The sequence below is a fragment of the Primulina huaijiensis genome, chromosome 6 (assembly GCF_012295235.1).
Source record: "Primulina huaijiensis isolate GDHJ02 chromosome 6, ASM1229523v2, whole genome shotgun sequence".
Classification (NCBI taxonomy): domain Eukaryota; kingdom Viridiplantae; phylum Streptophyta; class Magnoliopsida; order Lamiales; family Gesneriaceae; genus Primulina; species Primulina huaijiensis.
Window position 1 is genome coordinate 11,633,118 of NC_133311.1, and position 20,247 is coordinate 11,653,364.

General features: G+C 33.5%; 2 protein-coding genes across 4 annotated transcripts; both read left to right on the plus strand.

Moving 5' to 3' along the window:
* Positions 1-1,593: 1,593 nt before the first annotated feature.
* LOC140978753 (replication protein A 70 kDa DNA-binding subunit B-like) lies at positions 1,594-7,531 on the plus strand. Of its 2 annotated transcripts, XR_012175609.1 has the most exons (10): positions 1,594-2,630; positions 2,997-3,141; positions 3,217-3,493; positions 3,580-3,670; positions 3,771-3,895; positions 3,982-4,060; positions 5,025-5,118; positions 5,228-5,348; positions 5,427-5,797; positions 7,313-7,531. XR_012175609.1 is itself a non-coding variant. In XM_073443969.1 (7 exons), exons 3-7 carry the CDS (start codon positions 3,466-3,468, stop codon positions 4,819-4,821), a joined length of 402 nt encoding a protein of 133 aa, XP_073300070.1. In that variant the 5' UTR covers positions 1,594-2,630; positions 2,997-3,141; positions 3,217-3,465; the 3' UTR covers positions 4,822-4,937. The 2 variants fall into 2 exon arrangements, 1 of the variants encoding a protein (XP_073300070.1); XM_073443969.1 differs by lacking the exons at positions 5,025-5,118; positions 5,228-5,348; positions 5,427-5,797; positions 7,313-7,531 and adding an exon at positions 4,743-4,937.
* Positions 7,532-12,826: 5,295 nt separating this feature from the next.
* LOC140979428 (uncharacterized) lies at positions 12,827-20,008 on the plus strand. 2 transcript variants are annotated; one of them, XM_073444814.1, is made up of 11 exons: positions 12,828-13,152; positions 14,039-14,069; positions 14,164-14,177; positions 14,317-14,367; positions 15,061-15,130; positions 16,289-16,361; positions 16,468-16,535; positions 18,546-18,666; positions 18,926-18,965; positions 19,526-19,593; positions 19,705-20,008. In XM_073444814.1, exons 1-11 carry the CDS (start codon positions 12,958-12,960, stop codon positions 19,709-19,711), a joined length of 738 nt encoding a protein of 245 aa, XP_073300915.1. In that variant the 5' UTR covers positions 12,828-12,957; the 3' UTR covers positions 19,712-20,008. The 2 variants fall into 2 exon arrangements, with proteins under 2 accessions (XP_073300916.1, XP_073300915.1); XM_073444815.1 differs by lacking the exons at positions 14,039-14,069; positions 14,164-14,177 and having other exon boundaries at positions 12,827-13,152.
* The last annotated feature ends 239 nt before the right edge of the window (positions 20,009-20,247 follow it).

The window sequence follows — 20,247 nt, forward strand, 5'->3', positions numbered from 1 at the left end:
TGCATTTCATATATACAGATACGAAAGCATAAAACATTTATAAACATGAATCGTAATCTACGAAACATAAATCAATACAACTCTGTAAAATCAATTAAAATCTACGAATCAGAAATCCATACAAATCTGTAAAATAACACTCTTTGACTCTAACTCTCTGACTCGACTCTTCCTAATCTAGGGATCCCAATTTGAATAAGAACGTAACAAATCTCCCACCTACTCTCCGTTCGCGGTGGCGGTACGTCCCTATTCCTGGACTTTGGTCTACTCTATATCGAATACTCCGCAATAGGGTCTACTCCGACTCCTAGGCACATCGATATACCAAACGTCTAGTGTCTTGGCAAATCAGCCGAAGACTTGGCATCTCCGCCAAATACTAGGCACATCCGCCTTGGCACTTCTGCCAATGACTAGGCACATCTTCCTATGACTCTTTCTCGATATCTATCTTCTTTTCTTTGCTTTTCTATAAATCAATAGAATAAGCATAAACATTCAAAGAATACAAAGGTATACAAATAAGTATGTGATTTAGGGAAACTCAAGTCAAATCCAACTCGAGTCTTATCTCCCGGATCAACATTGGTTTATACCTTTCTTTCTGTCAATCTGATGAAGTCGAAGTCTCGAATCGAAGCCTGTCAATACTCAATCTGACAATGACAATATCAAGGAGTACAATATCCATATACCACTCAAATCAATACTAGATATAATCAGAACTTAATCTAATTCTGTTTCAACTGCATAACTGCACAATTTCAATATACCCAGCAATACAAATATCAATAAATGCCAATCTCAACTTATAATCGATCGACAAACATAATCTGATATCAAATCCGTATAATCTCAATCAACTCAACTCTGAAAAATCATAACAATTTCATACGGTATCTGTTCTTCAATCCGGTTTCGATTATATGATGTCTACCATATTAAGAACACCATATATCAATTATAGCCGATTCCTTCAATATCATATTTCCAAATCATATCAAAACATACGAAACCTTACGTCCTTGTGAAGCCGTTGACGAGAGAAACACAGTACCAAACTCGGATTGAAATTCTGATAACCGGTTCCTTCGAAATCACAATTCTAAGGTGAAAGGAAGCTTTAGCTATGGATTCTCTCGATTCTTCTTCCTGCCAAATCTGAAGGAAATGAAATTCATTTGATATATATATCATGCATGTCCAAGCCATGTGGCTGCATCTTTAAGCAGCACGTCTCGCCCATATGCGCGTCCCTCCGCGGCGCATATGCGCGAGACATTCTGTCTCGGTGCGTGTCTTCTCGGCACCTCACGCATATAGGCGCACTACCTCCGCGCACATGCATGACATTCTCTGGACTCGGCATTGTCACCTGCTCGCACATATGCACGCCCTCTCTTCGCGCATATGCGCGAGGTTCTCTGCCTGACTCGAGCAAATGCGCGCCTCGAGGTGTTCTGTCCTCGCACATCACACTTCCCATGCTATCTCGAATCGTGCCACCGAAATGTTTCGGCTATAATCATATCATTTCATAATCAATAATCTCGGATTAACTGAATACAAATCTTGGGCATTACATCAACACAATGTTGAGAAACATAATGGAGTCACATTCAATGTTTGGCGGTAAAATTATTGTATTTGGTGGAGATTTTTGCCAGACATTACCAATAATTTTTAAAGGTACTAAAGCTGACGCTTCAATTGTTATGTCACCTTTATGGAACCAGTTTGATATGATGAAGCTTACATAAAATATGCGGGCATTACTCGATCCCAAATTTTTGTCTTACTTGATGAAAATTTGTGATAGACTTGAGGAAATTGATGACAAAGATGAAGTCCAAATACCTGCTATAGCCAACATCCCATTTATAGATGACTTTACATCTTTAAATACATTAATAAAAATGGTATTCCCAAAGATCGATGACTGCACTTTAAACTTCTCTCTATATGTTAAACGTGTCATACTTACGACAAGAAATGAGTTTGTCCACGAAGTAAATGACGTCTTGATTAATAAGTTTCATGGAGAAGAAACCACATACTTTAGTTGTGATGATAATACAAGCAACTGTGTCGTACCAAACCAAGAAGAGTTGTTTCATTACTTGACTCCTCAAGGGCTTCCTCCTCAAAAACTCACTTTGAAAATAAATGCCCCAATCATTTTGCTAAGAAATATAAACCCAACTGAAAGACTTTGTAATGGTACGCGGCTTCTTTGCAAAGGGTTTACCACAAACGTTATTAATGCTGAAATTTCAGTCAGAATCCATGCAGGAAAACCTGTGTTTATTCCTCGTATAATATTAGAAGCTCCATGTGATGATTTTTCAACTATTCCATTTAAGAGAAAACAATTTCCAGTACGCCTATGTTATGCCATGACCATAAATAAAGCACAAGGCCAGACTTTAGATTTTGTTGGTGTATATTTGAAAGAACCTGTTTTTTCACACGGTCCACTTAATTTATGTTGCGCTATCCAGAGCCAAAAGTATAGATCAATTAAAAGTGCTTATCAGACCATCACTACCATTGTTCCAGAGTACTGACCATACAAAGAACGTTCTTTACCAAGATGTTCTAGCTGCTGCAAATATTATTTGATATAGGTGAGCCCTGGACAAACTATTTTTCAATTTGATAAATATTCACATTTTTTGGATATATAGAAAAATTGTAGCCACATTGTTGCTATGTTTAGATTGTGTTTTATAATTTTTGTTTTCAAGCTTAATATTTATATTATTTGACTTTGCGTTCAGAGTAGTTTGGTTTGTACTCAGAGCAAAAACATATAATTTCAGTTTAGTCTTCCACTTCATTCAAACACAAAGTAAATAATAATAAGCTATGCATTTCCAGCAATTTGTTGCATATTATTCATAATATAACTTTTAAAGATTGGCTTCTTTTCCAAAGTTACCTGGGAGAACGTATGTGTTCTTCACTTTTTTTCACCCCATCTTCCTGTTCAGGTCAATAGATGAAAATTGTACTACACTTGGAAAACTAAAACCGGAGGCCCAAGGCTGGTTTGTGAAGGTCTTAGTTGCAGAAAAAACTCCAAATCGGTTCATGAGCAGGGGAAGGCAACAAAAAATTGTTTTCACTGACAAAGAGGTAAAATTATTTCACTTTTTTAAATGTAAGTATAATCATCTCATTTACTTTTACTTACATCATTAGTTTGGGCAGAATGAAAGAATGCTAAGCATAAATTACGAGCAAGATGTTGACCAATTGGACAAACTACTCGAGTTGTACAAAACTTATTACGTGGGAATTGCCAAGATTAGGGAAATAACCAGAAAAACGCCAATTCTAGGAACTTCAAAACATCAAATGATCCTTAGTCGAAGCACTTATATCAGACGTACATAAGAGCATAAGCGGTTACCAATTGACCACGTTTACCAGCTTACTCCTTTTGCAAGGTTTCCTGAAATGGCAGATGTGACACATAGGCAAATCAGTTAAGTATTCTCACGAACTATTTCCCTATGTGCACCTAATATTTTGTATACGTTTTCTTGTTTTATTGACAAGATTTTTTCCCAGATTTGCTTTGCAGTGTTATACACGTTTTCCCACCACGGTTTGTTGAAAGAGCTAAAAGAAATTTACAAGATTTTGTGGTTATCAATGAAGAGTAAACCATTTAGCTCTAAATCCCAGACTTTCGTTTAATGTAATTTAATGTTTCTTCCCCTTATATTAATTGTAAAAAAACACTTTTATTATGCATACAGACGTAGAGCTTTTATACTTACATTGTGGGAAGATTTTCTTCAAACTAAAGCACCCTATTTGGCAAAAAATGTTCACAACATGCCTATAATTTTAGGGATGCGCCTCTCTGTAAACATTTTCTACGGTAAAATAATTATTCTACACTTGTTTTATTGCAGTGCATTCTACCTAATTACATATGCTTTTACGTACAAATATATGTTGTTGTAGGGCTATCCATTGGAACAACACCAAGTAGTATTATTCCATTTGATCCTCCAACTCCACAGGTTGAAGACTTAAGGCTATGGTAATTGAGAGCCTCCATATCTATTCTTTTATTTTGAACATTTTTACTTTATCCTTTCTCCTACGAGCAATCTGTTACTTCCAGTTTTTTTCCCCCAGCTCATTGTTGTTTGCCCATCTTATTAACTCCAACTTTGCTCACATCTTTGTCACCCAATTACACAAAATTTACAACTACTTCAAAATATAATATGTTTATTTACAACTATATTACTTTTCTACTATTATGCCTACAATGAAACTTTCTGTATTACCGTCGTCTCCAAGTAACTTTATGCACAATGTAATTTACCATACTACTCTTCTCAAATTATAGGTATTAGTTTGTTAAAATTTCACGAACATTTTCAAATTTTATGTTATCCCATAATCTTAGGATCGCTCCAACTTATATTTGCTCATCATATCCTTTCTCTACTTAGAATCACACTTCTTCACCTTCAAACCAGAACGACTAAAATTTTAACTACCTTTCTTATTAAACAAATAGTTTCCTGTTTATTCAGCTTTCTGCGGGAAATGAAACACAAATCCTTTTTGTCCAACAAAATGTGCCTTTATTAAGGCTGAATATGTCTACATTTTCCTACACTTTCTACTCTTTATTAACTTATTTTCTTCAAGTTTGGCGTCACTTTTATATTGTGGATTGTGGGTCATTCACATACAACCATTTTTTCTAGGTTCAAAGCTAACAGAGAATATGCAGACACTGTTATTTCTCAAAAATTGTACGAGAAAGCATATCAAAGCGTTGATTAATCGTTTAATTTCCAGATTCGCAAAATCAGTCAAATTCTTAGCTTGACCGAAACGATAACTTCACGTTTATTCATATGTTGTTTTGGCTTCCTTTAAATTCTAAAATTAAGTGCTAATAGACACATTTCATTCACAGTTCAAATATTTTTGGCTAAAAGCTAAGCTAAAAATAACAGATTCACAGCAGTGTTTATACTTTTTAGCCTGCCCAAGTTGTGCCAAATCTTGTGGAGCTACTTATGGCTATGAATTCACTTGCTTTTACTGCAATGACAGTTTTCCAGGCCCAAAACCACTGTAAGTTACCTTTATACTGAGAAAACCTAAACCAATTGCGTACCTATTACCTAATACTTTTACTAAAACTTCTCGCTTATTTACATTGTAACTTATTATATCTATATAGCTTATGCTTCCAAGCAGATTTATATGATGGAAATGGGAGTTTTCCTGTCTATGTGGAACACCTAGAGACAGAAATGTTATTAGATATGGCAGGCGAAGAGCTCGTCGAAGCAAACCAAGAGGTATATTCAGTTACAACCAGTTCACTTCAATAAAAGACTCGTACAATTTTTAACTTTTACTTTTCTTATTTAAAACAGGGAAGACATTTTTTCCCACAAACATTAATGATAAATTCACAGATTTTCAGTTCCTTTTCCAAGTTAGGACATCAAGGACTGAAGCAATAGGGAGAAATTCGTACGAAATACAGTCATTGCATGTCTTCCACCATCTGAATCCTCATCAGCATCGTGAAGCTCTGAAGAATAGAGCTTGTCTTCACATGTTCAGAAAGAGTTGCTGCCCGCAATACCCATGCCTGAATCTCAAGCAAGCACTTCAAACACATAGAAACAACATATTCCAACTACTCTGGCCGAACATCGAATCAGTTCAACCGCCAAAAGAAGCCTTGACTCCGAAGGAGATATAACAGAGAAAGTCCCAAAACATGCTAAAAAGGACTGAGGTACTTACATTATCCACACTTTTGAAATTGCTTTGTTAGTAATTTCTTAAAAATGTTAGTATCCAGACTGTTTACATATCCAGGCTCTTCGTAAACATATATACTGTAATGAATAAAAAAATTACTATGTATTTATAAAATGTGTCTATTACTTACCTTATGAAAAACACGTCATAGAATATACTGTTCATATATATTTTGAAAATAACATGTCTTTTCTTGGTGTTGGTTGGCGGAATCATCCTTCTCTTAATGTATAACTGATGTAACTTCTCATAAATTCGATTTTTTTCTTATCACATTATCAGAAGTATCATGGATATTTAAGCTAGGTTAGTGAGAACAACACAACTTACGTTGGATCAATTGTTGGTGACCTAAAAAAAATCCTGAGTTCACTGATAGTTTGATTAGATTGTTGAAAAATGTATGGCTAATTTATGCGAAATAAATAAACTAAGATAGAAACAGTTAAAAAAATTATTACGTTCAGTTACATACCATTTATACGATAAATTAAAAATTGCAGTATTTCATTTTATATAGATGTTTCTTTGTGAAGAGAAGGAACAAAGATAATTTCTAATTATTTATTCTGCATCTGCACACACACCTCAAAGTCACTAACACTACTGATGGAATAAAAAACTAGGTACAAAGCTTTACAAGCAAGGATAACACCCTCTTCAAAACAATTAGGAAAAAAACAACCTAAAATAACCTTGATCTTTTATAATCCTAAAAATGACTTGCGAGAAAGACTTTACGTCTTACAGCTTGCTACTTCTTCTATGTAGTTTAGCATTTTAGTTTTCCTTTAATTTTTTTAAAATCGGCTATTAATTTTGCTCTAGAAGAAGTGCTATAATAATGTTCTATTTTGTTTTGTAAAAAAGAAATAAGCAACCAAAGTCTCTGTTTGCTAGCTGTCTAATTCTTTCTCTTCTATGTTAAACAAACTTGGAATAAAATAGGGAAACAAAAAAGCGTGCTCATGTTAGAAATGATTTAGTGTTACGGGTCATTCGTTTGATGTCATTCAATCTCCAAACACTGGTAATGTCTCCTTGGCCTACATTTGCGAGCCACAGGAATATGACACACTCAGTGCTATAGTTTGTCCCATTTTACATTGCGACTGTTATTCAACCAATAGAAGATGGCTTTCACTATTTCCCACGGTAGTAGTCGGCTGAGACACTTGCTTTTTCAACTGTGGTCAATATTATTAGTAGCTTCTGCATTGGGTCCAGAGGTATTGACATTTTATAGTTAGCTACTTGACAGTTTATGGTTAGCTACAAGCACTGACTCCCGTTTATTGACTGTTAAAAAAGGCTAAATGTTGTGGAATGCTTTCTTCATATTGGCTATTGGCTTTGCAATGATTTAAAGTTATATAATTGGATATCGTCAATGCTACACTTTACAATTGCTTAGCCTTATATAATTTGTCATCGTTTAATGTTTTAAACGTCAGCTTCTTTTTTCATGATATTTGGTTTTTTCTCTCAGCTTCAAGTCAGTATTCAGGGACAAGGGTCGACCTACTATTGTAACAATGGCTGCACAACATTGCTTTTTGTACTTTTTGGTTATACACTTTTGCAAAGCGTAATGTAAATACTATGTACATTATGATGTGATTATGTTATTTTGCGAAATATGTTGTTATTCCTACAGTTCATAGATATTTTATTTACATAAACATGTTAATATCTTACACTCAAAAAAAACAAATACAACAAAGTTGTTGAATTACCTCCTCACAAATTTGCATCTCATTATCCTATATTTTTTTGTATCCTATTTAAAAATTGCCAAGTGTTTCAAAAACTCCCAATAATTTTTGTTATATATAAAATTATCAAAAAATATAACTTAACTTTTGTAACATATTTATCTTTTACGTAAGTAAAAATTGAACTGCTTAGTTAGATAACATAATTTTATTTTACGATAGTTTTTCCCATCAATTTTCTCTCTTTTTAAAAAACTTCTTTTTCCACAACTATATAACTTTAATATCTTTTTCTCTTTATTCATATTTAAATACTTTTATATTATTTATTTAAAAAATTTATTCAAGACTATAGTATTTTGTTCAACATTTCCATCTCACTATCTAACATTAACCTTATGATCCACTTCCAAACTTATGTAGATTCCTACAAAATATACACAAGTTTTTTCCGTAATTTATTTGAATCTTCAATATATTATGTCATATATTTTTAAAGTTTGCAATTTACATCAGCTTTATAAAAATTATAAACGTCTACTTTCTTAAACGTACATTCGTATTATATACATCCATATATAGTGAAAAAAAATAAATATACAACTTTTTTGAATTCTTTTGCTTCTATATTAAACAATTATCCTCTATACTATATGATTCCCAATTTAACACAATAATTATCTTAATTTCCAAAGTACTCGCTATTTCTTATCATATTTTTTTTTATTTAAAATGTAACGTAGACAAACTATAGGATCACATATTCGACCTATTTTGCTTTCTTTTATATTTTGAAAATAAACTTACTTTATTCATATTAATATAACAGTAGCATTAATGTTATATTTCATAACATTATATTCATTGTCGTCAACATTGTGGTAAATAAAATTTATTTCGAAAATATTAAAGGTATTATACCTAATTTAATTTCATTTATTAGCCCCTCGTTATGTTAATCTATTTCACTGCCCTATGAAGTATATTAACTCTTATGTCTACATATCTTAGAAACTCAAGGTTACAAACTTCGTAAATACGTCATTTGAATTCTAAAAAACAAACATTATGCCTACTGAAATCCAATCGACATTAATAATTAACAAGTTTTCATTTTCTTTGATTACACTAAGATTCTAAGTACTCTTACTAATTGTTTACCAGTACATATTCCAACTCATACTTACGTTAAAGTTACAAATTTCATAAATCCATTAGCGTAAAAATATCGGTAGTTATGACACCTTTACAAACACCACAACTATTTAAATATGAATACCCTATTTTCGAATTTAAATTACCTTATATTTATAAAGTTTATCCCTTATTTGATTTTAAGATGATCAAATACTTTATATTCAATTTGAGATATGTTATTAAGCTTCTTCAACTTGAACACCAACTCAATCTTTTTCTTACCTATTATCACTTTCGTAAAATCCATTTTTTTTTCCATATTTTTTACTTTGTCGAGCACATAGACAATTTGGAATACTAACCATATGAACACGGATAAAAAAATTACTATACTCATAATACTTACATCTTTTTAAATTACGTTTTTATATAACATCTACACAAATACAAACTTCTCATTAGTTACTCTAAAAAACCATATAAATACTCACGCGCTAGACGACAAACCTGGGTAAGACACCTCAAGAATTGAGGTGCCCTACCTAGTATATATAGGTGTGTGTGTGTGTATAAATTACTTGAATGTTGTTGCATTTATCATTTATATGTATTCGATAGAGTGGAATAAATTATTAGTGATTAATGAGGCCTATCGAATAAGAAAATGATAGAATAACAAAGTGTATGCTCAAGTATTAGCTTTAGATGCAATTTGAATGAAATATGTTTTTCATTTTTTCTTCTAATTTCATCTTATGGTTAGATTGTTCTCATCTCACTATTTTACACAAGTACCCTAATGAGGTATTTCTTTAAAAATATGAGTTGATTTGTGTATTGTCAGAATTGTCCTTCCATTTATTAATTGTGTATTGGTTTTTTCTAACTCTAAGGGGTGTGTATTTGTTGCAGAGATTTGTTGAATTTTTTTAAATAACAGATTTTTGTAAAGTTGATAGATTTCTACTTACTTTTGCAGAATCTCACAGATTTTTAAAAATTTTCAAAGAATCTTGTAGATTTATTTTGTATGACTTTTATTGACATTTGTAAACTTTTTTTATAGAACCCTATGAATTTTGTAATTTATTATTATGATTTTTTTAAATTTATTTGAACTAACAATTAAACGTGAATAATTTTTTATTTATTTCAAATATTTCTCTCTCTCTATATATAATATTTTTTACATATTGATTTTACGAAAGATAATAAATAAGTCAGTACTAAATTTATTGTAATTAAACTTCAATTATTCAATTCAACATATTTATTTAAATAATATTTTTTAAAAAATACATAACAATAATTTTTAATATTAATAAATAATAAAACTTAAAATAATTTCATTCAATTTAAATAATTTTTTGTATAAAAAATATATCAATTTTGTTTTTTACAATAGGTCAAACAAAAAAATAAACAAGAAAATTATTGGCACCTGAAAATAAATAATAAATATGTTAAAATATTTGTAATTAGGGTAACTTTATAAAATTTTAATATATTTAATTTATTATAGTTATTCTTTGTTAAAGAAATTATTACCCAAAAGTTTTGGTGATCGACAAAATCAAAATAGCACTTCATTAGTTCAAGAAACAACTGCTTATCTTTTGTAACAGATATTAGCTCAACCGCCCAGCTCTCAACTGGCTTAAGCCAAAAGAGTTCTAACCTCTATAACAAAAGCTATACTAGAGAAACTTGACCGCTTGACTTTCAGACCGTCAGTAATTCAAACTGCTCAGAATATAAGAAGATGGAACTCTCAACCGGTTGATTGAAAGACATCATTAAAGAAGCTTATTTATTGCCTACTTAATGTAAGACATTCTCTTACCGGTTCAAGACATTCAAGAGCTTGCACCGTTTTCATAATCAACGTGTTCCTACATCAGTCCCGAGAATGATCTGCATTTATATCACTATCCCAGAAAGGAAATATCATTTATCTTTGAAAGGTCTGAGGATAAAAGTAGTACCATAAAAGGAAACTCTGTAGCAAACTCTTCAGAACGGGACTCAAGGAAATGCCAGCAAAGAGAACATTTAATGTATATCTGAAGAACAATAAATGTGGTTGCAGCTGATGGTGGCACAACCTTTCTCTATTACAACGTTAACATTACTCGATCTTTTCCACCGTTGGAACTATCGCCTATATTAACAGAGAAGGATGCTTGCAAGAGCAAGCGTGCCATACATTATCGAATTCACGGAAGTAAAATTATCACAAGCTTCCATACATCGAAAGATTGAGAGTTCACTCAAAATCTTACTTAATTCATCGCTCATAAGCACGCACTGAACAAACATATATATGATCATTTTAGGATCATCTTCGTGCTACCAAAATCAATTTACTTGTATCAGTAACCTTTCGGTTATTTAGATTAAGTTGTGGTGTTTTGTGAATAAAGTGTTCATAAAATCCAGAATTGTAAAGTGATAACTTAGAGTTCCAAAACAGACAGTGTGATAAGTCCTGATTGGAATGGGCTGTTGCAAAAAGTTTTGTAAAGCCAAAGTCTTTTAGTGGAATCCTTCCTAAAGAAGAAGAAGGGGTGATGTAGGAGTCTTCAATCTCCGAACATCTATAAAAAAAACCTTGTGTTTTTATTTCTCACAAGCACTTACTTTTCTAGCTATATTTTGTTGATAAGCCTGCCAACGGTTTTAAGCTATCATTGGAAATTGTGAACCGTTTTCTATACTTAACAGTGGTTCACATTTCTAACAGTTTGAGAAGAATTTTCAATCGTCTCAAAACGGTTGAAAACAATTTTTAAAAGGCAAAAATTTGAAAGAGTTCATTCACCTCCCTCTCTAAACTCTTTCTCGATCCCAACAAGTGGTATCAGAATGAGGTTTTCTCAAACATTATATCTAATAGTTACTCATGACATCTTTCAACAAAATTCCTATGTTCTCTAAAGAAGATTATGATAATTGGAAAATTCAGATGCAGGCACATCTAGCAGCCTAAGATGACGATATGTGGTATGTCATCACTGACGGACCAATGAAAATTCTGAAAGTAAATATAGCTGTAACAACAACTGAAGGTGCTCCCCAGATGGTTGAAAAACATTGATCTGAATGGACAGCTAAGGACAAAAAAAAAACCAAATCTTGATAATGTCGCAAAGGATATTCTTTACGAGACTCTAGACAAAAACATGTTCGCCAAAATCAAAACGTGCACCACGGCTAAAGAAAAACGGGAAAAACTCACACAACTATGTGAGGACAATGATCAAACTAAAGAAAACAAGCTGAATGTTGCTAGCCAGAAGTTTGATAATGCAAAAATGAAGTTGGGAGAAACTCTTGTAGAATTCGACGAACGGTTCAGTAGTATTATTATCGAACTTATTTCTTTAGGAAAAAAATATTCTAATCGAGAAATTGTTTTGAAGGTTATGCGAGCCCTTCCCAGAGAATGGGATGTGAAAACCATGGCGATGCGAGAGTCCAAAGATCTGAACAAGCTGGAACTCCATGATCTCTTTGCAGATCTTAAAGCATATGAGTTCGAGCTTGGAATACGACTGAAAAAGAGCCATCCACCTCCCAACAAACAAAAGCCTTGTCAGCTACCACAGTGACTCTTCCGGTTGAAGAGTCCACAAGTAAGAAATTGGCTAAGCTACTAAGCAATGAAGCCATGTCCCTTTTCGTTAAAAAGTTTGGTAAATTCATGCGTAAGAATCAATCACAAATGAATAAACCTTATTTCAAAAAGGACCATACTGATGATGGTCAAACCTGCTTTAACTGTGAGAAGAAGAGACATTTTATTGCAGAATGCAATAGGCCAAGAAAGGAGGAAAAGAAACCGGTTGACAGAAGACGGTCTAAAGACGACCAAATATTCACCAAAAGGAAGAATCAACGAGTCTTGGTCACAGAAGACGGTCTAAAGACGGTAAAGTGTGTCATGGCTAATGAAGATCCAGAATCCACATAAAAAATGATATTTAACTTTGACTCTATTAAATTCACAAGAGAATTGTCACGTCACTGCATGATATGATAAATGAATTCAAAGGACTATCGTAGCAATTCAATGAAGCCAAATCAGAAAAACAAAACTTGAAAAACAAGGGAACTCTCCGTAGCTGTCCGCAGCAAAAAGAGGTGAGACGGTATATTTAGTTGCCCTGCATTAGTACAGAGGAAGTACGGTTAACCAATTTTGTGTTAGAAGCCGTAGCCTTCCCCGCATCATCACAGATTCTCACCACAGCACCGGATATTGGTTCGGAAGATTCAAAATATGCGATTATTCCTCGTCAAACGGCTTTCCACCACGCTCCTATCCGCCGCCGCCGCTTCAATTTCATCAAATTCTTCAGCGTATACCTACCACATCAGACGCCACCAGCCTTCGGTTCACGGGTTTCTCGGCGACATCCTTTCCTCCCCATGGTCCGCCACCCAGCTCCGCTGTGCTAGATTCTCCGGTGCTGATGTATGATTTGTTCTCATGTTTCTTTCTTTAACTACGTGGAATGTTAGAACAGTAACTCTGATATGTGAAAAAATGCTCAATTAATTCATGTCGATCTTTCCCTTGCTGAAATATGGGATCCTGGGTCTTGTTTTGTTTCTTTGCTTTTAGAAATTATGTAGATTTGTTACTTATGAGTGCACATAGTTGAAGTACTGATAGTGATTTATGATTGCCTGTGGTTATTTACTGATTACAGCTAAAACTCGCGAAGTTGCCCTGCTTGCAAATACATTTTCGATAAAAAGTCGGTGTTTCTTTTCCTTATGTTCCTATGACTGGTTATTTAGATTGAATACATTTAATCAGTTAGCTAACCAATTACTTGATCAGCATCACCCTGGATCATGTGAAATGAAATCCTTAATCTCACCTAACAAATATTACTCCTATAATTATGTACAAGTCTATTAATCCATGATTCTCTAATCATTCTCATTATATTTGCTTCCATGATTCTTGCCTCTCAATCAGTCCTGTTTAATCGGGGGTGTATAACTGGTGACAATTTGGGATAAGTTTGCACCACGTGTAAGGGTCACCTTCCTATTTCCTAGTAAATTTTTTACTGGTGGCAATTTTCTCATTTCTATTTGCTTATGTATCTATCGACACTTGTCCAGTTTAAAGGTTGATTCTTGGTCAATAGAGTGGTTCTAAATATTTATAAAACTATGTTTCTTGTTTTGCATTTATGCTATGCTAATAATAGAACTGAGAGGGGGATAAAGAGGTCATGCCTTATGATAAAAATGCGGACATTGAACCGTTAACTGATATGATCTCAACTCTTAACTTAGAACCTGCTCACAATTGTTACATTTTCACGATTGTTTCAAATTTTCAGGTAAGACCAGGAAATGTTATTATGAGAAGAGGTTAGATTTTCTGCATCTGTAGTAAGGATATGTGTATAAACTATACATTGATGTGATGTTGTTTTTGTATGACGGATTGGATGATGCAACACAGGAAAGCTTTTTCAGGTAATCATTTACGTGGAGTTACGAGAATCTTATGATCATTTGTCCTATTTTTCCCGGTCGCTCTTTCCTATTTCATTTGAGTTATTAAGCCATGAATATGGCGCAATATGACACTAGGGCATGCTTATGTTGTGGTCAGGTGGTAAAAGCGCAGCATACCACTCAAGGTAGGGGGGGAGCTATAATACAGGTTACGTCTAATTTGTTTCAGAATATTATTTTATTTATTTTTATCTTGCTCCATGATGTATATTTGTCAATCAATTTTCTATACTCGTTACTACTTCATGGCTGTTTTTCTTCTTTTTTCTGTCGTTTTAAACGGGTCGAGTGACAAAACTGTGTTTTGGACTCCTGGTGTGCAATGAGCTTTCCGGATTAGAACTTCCTTGCTGATGCATGAATTTTGTATTTGTTACAGCTATCATCGAACACATTATCTTACCTGACAAAACAAGTTGTTAGCGCCAAATTGTTTTCATTTTGCAACATATAGATTCCAGCATCATCCCTGTACCTTTTTTTTTCATTCTGTTTGGGCAAAAGTGTAGTTTACCCTTGAAATGGTGTAAATGGACCTTAGTATTCATCATTTTGCCGCACATCAAAAACAAGCATTCTTTCTTACTGAAAAATTCTCTATTGGTGAAGGACGGTTGTTTTTAGTTCTCTTTCTAGTTATTTTTTAAGCATATCCTAATTTAAAAGACTTCTAATTTCAAATCCTTTTTATGTTTGAGAATTCACCTAATATTGTCTACAACTGGAATGAGCAGGTATGCTGACAAGTGTCTTTGTCTTATATTTGCTCATTTTGCTGGTTGATTTTAGACTTTAACCCCTCAAATATGCTTCATCTTTTTTTGTTTGTTCAATGTTAAAGGTGGAGCTCCGGGATGTTGATAGTGGAACCAAATCCAATGAGCGGTTACGAACCGATGAGCCAGTTGAAAGTATGCTTCGTCGAGTCACAATTCTCTTTAGAATGAAAACATATGGAGATGTGATAGTTTAGTTCTGCAGTAATTTGATGACTCACTAAAATATTGATGTGGGTAATTTTCATATTCGTATGAGTCTGAAAGGATGACAGAATATAACATGACATTTTGTTCCATGTTTTATGTACAATTCCAGCTTGTAATCGTCTGTTAAAGTTCTATGCAAATTTATGAAGAGATATAAGGTCATGTAAAGCATACAAAGAAAACTTTGAACTTATGTTTAAAACTTCGAACATTCTTCTGAAACTAGAAACTACAAATAGATTAACAATGATAAGAATATCTAGTCCATATATTTTATTCTTTAATTTTTATTTATCTATTTTTTCTTGTTTTCAACTTTTCTTTCACTGCGAGGCCTCTAGTTTATAAGTTGCCCACTGAATGGATTATTTCATTGAATAGTTAGATCACATTAGGGTTTTAAGGTTTGTGAAGTAGGTGGTTAGCCATATTTTCAGGTATGGAAGTTTTATTCTAATAATTCTAGTTCAAACTTGCATGAGATGTGTATATGAGCTTATTTTGCCGTGCTTCCAGATGTGCCGGGGGGTGGGGGCTAAAGCTTTATTTGAAGCGCCATCCTCTTAGGCAGAGATTTTGAAACCTCTTTCTATGAACTGAATAGTCTACCGATGGTTTTTTTAACCTGAATCTAACTCACTTGATCAATGTTTCCACTTGTGCAACTAGCTCTGAGGAACACGTGACTCTGACTTGAAGTTTATGTCATACATTTGAATATGAATATAATGCTGTTAAAGTTATCTGACTTGTGTACATGCAAGGATTTACTAAGGATTTGTAAAAAAATTTCTTAAATTATTTCTTTTAGGTTTTGTGAAAGAAGTCACACTTGGGATCATTATACTAATAACCTTTTAGATCTTATTTGAATTGGGCACAAGTCTTGTTGAGAGATTAATGATGCACCAAGTAATTTTATGGTGTTAACACAACAGTTTAGTTTCAATATTTCATATATTTTTGAACTGGAATTTTCAATGTTGGCCTAGGCCTGCTACTTTATGGGTCTGTCTAAAAATTTAAATCATAAATACCATACAGAGTTAAGAAATTCTACCAGTATCTTTCTGATATTTGCAGGAGTGTTTGTTCAAGAGAAGTCACTTACATATCTTTATACTGATGATGAAACCGGAAATGTTGTGCTAATGGAGTGAGTAATGTGTTTTCTTTCTGTATTTGAACAAATTGTGTACTTAGTTCATTAGAGCGAGGCACACGAAAGTTCTCTAATCTGTTCAAATCTGTTGCATATCCAGCCCTGAAACATATGGCCAGCTGGATGTACCCAGTCACTTATTTGGTGAATCTCTTGCTTATCTTCAAGGTAATGATATTTTGCTTCTAAAGATGCATCTTTCTTGTTTACTTGTTGCTTGGGGATCTACGTTTTATTTATGCTAACCGGGAGGAAGGTAATCTGAAATAAAAAATCGAAGAAAATGTAGCGACCTCCGAGTCCTCTCCTGTACGATCATGCAAATTTTGACTTATTTTACTTATGTATAATGAAAACTGGGTGTGGAAGTTGACTTGGTGGTTAAATTTTTTTACTGAGTGCATGTCTGGTTTTGGTGATGAGAGAGGGATTGTTAATTAATTCACCCTTATCACATGTTTGGTTCTCATTTTTCATCCCAATATTTAGCAGGCTAGTACTAAGTCGTTTTGGCCTAATAATCCATTCATCCTTAGACGTTGATGCATCATCACAGACTGCCCAGATCATTAATTTAGGCATCTGAATAACCACATTACCCCCACAATTATAAACATTTACAGCATATATTCCATTAAACAAACAACATATATTGATTAAAATCCAAAGGCGTGTTACTATTTGATTCTAAATTGGTCAATTATTCCATCATACCAACTAAGGAGTAGCCTAAAGTAATTTATCATAGTCTAGGTGATACATCAACATTAGACATTCGTTGTCAATCCATGCTTGATAGTGCACGATACAAATCCATAATAGAAACACCATGTCCTTAGAACATATCCTGGTACATGAGAAAATATTGGGGACAATTTTACTATTTCAAATAGCACATTGTGCATGAAATGAAAGCAAGACCTGAGACTGTGCAATTCAAACATGACCACTGCTTGAGGTTCCTTTGCCTGCATCCTTGACCCTCATCCACAAATTGTGATCCACACAAAATATCAGCCCCCACACTCGTTATGAAATGACTAACATAAAAACATCTAAAAATGGTATGTGATGCTATCTGTATGCAGTGCAATGTATGTCATGGAGGTGCAAAGTCAGAAAGAGAAATAATAGATCCGGGAGCATATCATTAGTCAACAAGATACGAAGGTTGGCTTCAGAGCCGTAGTGTCTTCTTCTCTGCTAAACCCTTAACGTGTCATAAAGCCTTACCATCACGGGATTATAAACTCTCTATACTTTATCGACCAACATCTACATCACGGGCTAGTCACAGGTCCAAATGATCTGTTGTCATGTCTAAACAATGTCATGTATCAACACATTAAATATAAATTTGCATGTTAATAAAACATGATATTGGTTTTATACACCAGTTAATTACATATAGTGGGAACTATGATTCCATGTAAGCACATAAATCATGTAATCTCACAATATTTTATACAAATATATGTTATATGTTACTTGGTCGTTATGTAACTTATAATATCAGATGACCAACTAAAAAGATTGGGATCATGCTAGAAGTTCTCACTGCATGACCACAATAACATGACAATCATCGATTAATTACGCCACAAAACATCGTTTACAAGCTAAAAGTTAAAAGGGCAAGCGACCAAGTGTGATGTTTCAATCGCTCCTAGCCAAGGCCATTGTTGATCCAACCATGCTTGATGAAAAGTAGATATCTTCAGTCCCTAGTTATCGGCTTCTTCGCTTCCTGTAAAGAAGTAGTTAGGTTATATCTCCTTTTGAGCTTGCCAAATGTTGGCGAGATTCTAATGGATTAGATAATTATTGAATTAAGCCTGTGATCCAAGTATATTGTCTATATGCAAGGTACATAATTGGCACAAGCCTTTGCCATTCCTGGGTTATGCTCATGCCAGTCCATATTACAAATTTTCTTAAATAGCTAACAGAGAAACCAATTCTAAATATTTTTTTCTGCGTTTTTCATTTTATCAAGAAACTTTAATATGAGTGTCATCTTTTCTGTTGTGTCACTTTTTGAAATTTCTACCCCCACTTTTGTGCATTTCAATATTTTTTTGTCTGTGTATTGCATATTGTCAAGCTTAATAATATCAAGTTCATTCTTGATTGTAAATAATCAATTTTATATGATGTATTATACTTCCTTACAAGCAGATGATATGAAAGTAACTGTCCAACTCTATGATGAAAAGCCAATGGCAGCATCAATGCCCAATCGAGCAACATGCACAATTGTTGAAGCAGCTGATGTTGTAAAGGGAAGTGGACCGATGCCGTAAGTGCAGCTTTTTTAATAAGCCGATGTCCATGTGTTTTTAGCTCAAATGATTAAGCATAAGGAAATCTTATCATCATGGTTTACCAAAACAACATGAAATTATTGTTATTTATTGTGTTTATCTTGTGACATTCAAGTTTGTTATCTTTACTGGTCTTATACATTGTCTTCTTACTTGGTTGTGTTCTTTTCCCTTGGGCTACATGTAATTGTGAGTTGCTATTAACATTTTTCTCATATTTCTTCTCCTTTGCAGTTACAAAAAGGTTTTGCTGGACAATGGTCGCACTATCCAGGTAATATATGCGATACACCGTTTGTTATGTCGTAAAATGTTTGCTGGTTTGTCTCCGCTCATAAAACAGTAATCAACAAAGTAATCCTATAATGTACTTTGGTAATTTTACTGAAAGTCTTTCAATCTATAAAGACTCAGTGAAGTTCATCGAAGCACCACTCTCACTAAAAGTATCATATTCTATTTCTACAAGTAATCAAAATATGCTTTTAACATAATACAATGACAGAGTTACCTGATTATGACTAGTATATATCTTCTCAATCATCTTCTTAAAGTACAGGTTATAATCAAGCAATCTTTGTGGTGCACTGTATATATCATTTGTGGACTGTATTACACAACATTGTAAACTATCAAAATGGTACAAACTTGAGAACTTTGTGGATGCATGAATGAGTGAATCCTATTTGAATGAGAGGAGAAAACTACCATTTATCAATTTTCAAATTTATTTTCCCTTTCCCCCATTCTGTTCACCAGGAACAGTTTTGTTCTTCAGTCAGGCCATTTCAACCTAATAAATGCATTAACATCAGATAACTTTGCTCATAACAGGCCCCAGCCCATGTGTTAGCTGGCGAAAAGATTATTGTCAGTACCACTGACAACTCTTACATTGGCAAGTGAGTTGAAGAAACAATGTCTTGCATAGTTTGGATTTCTAATCCGATTCACTGATTCTATTTTGTGCTACAGTTCATCTTCAATTTAACTATTGGTATTTGTTTTCTCAGGGCTTAATAACATCTTTGCATCGTCGCCAACGAAAAATGTTTGATCTGAAGGACTATTCCTGTGAGTTTCTCACAGTTGCTTTCTACAGATTTGGTGGAGTTGTTACCAACGTTTATCCGTGCTTTTCTTGTGGGTAGCTTCTGTATGTAGTTTGGCAGTCTCTAAAAGGCTGCAGATCTACAATTTTGATGGGAATGACTCTATTTATATATTCATAACTTATAGCTGTTTTTGTTTGATTGAGTGAAATTTTTGGCCCAGAACTTTCAAGTCCTACAATAAATTTTAATCATTTTTTATTGGGATTTTACGAGTTCTTGATGCTTACAACATAATGTTTGTATGCATATTTACTTTAGGAATGCAATATTTATTGATCTAGTAAATCGTTAGTTTTTCCACTTTAAACTTATTTGTTCGAGCTGTTGGCCATACCATGATCTTACATGACAAATAAATTTTTTCTTTCTCATGTTTCCGCTGTCAACCAGTTTATTTTTCCAAAACTCAAAATTATTTATTTTGTCATAATTGGTGCATGT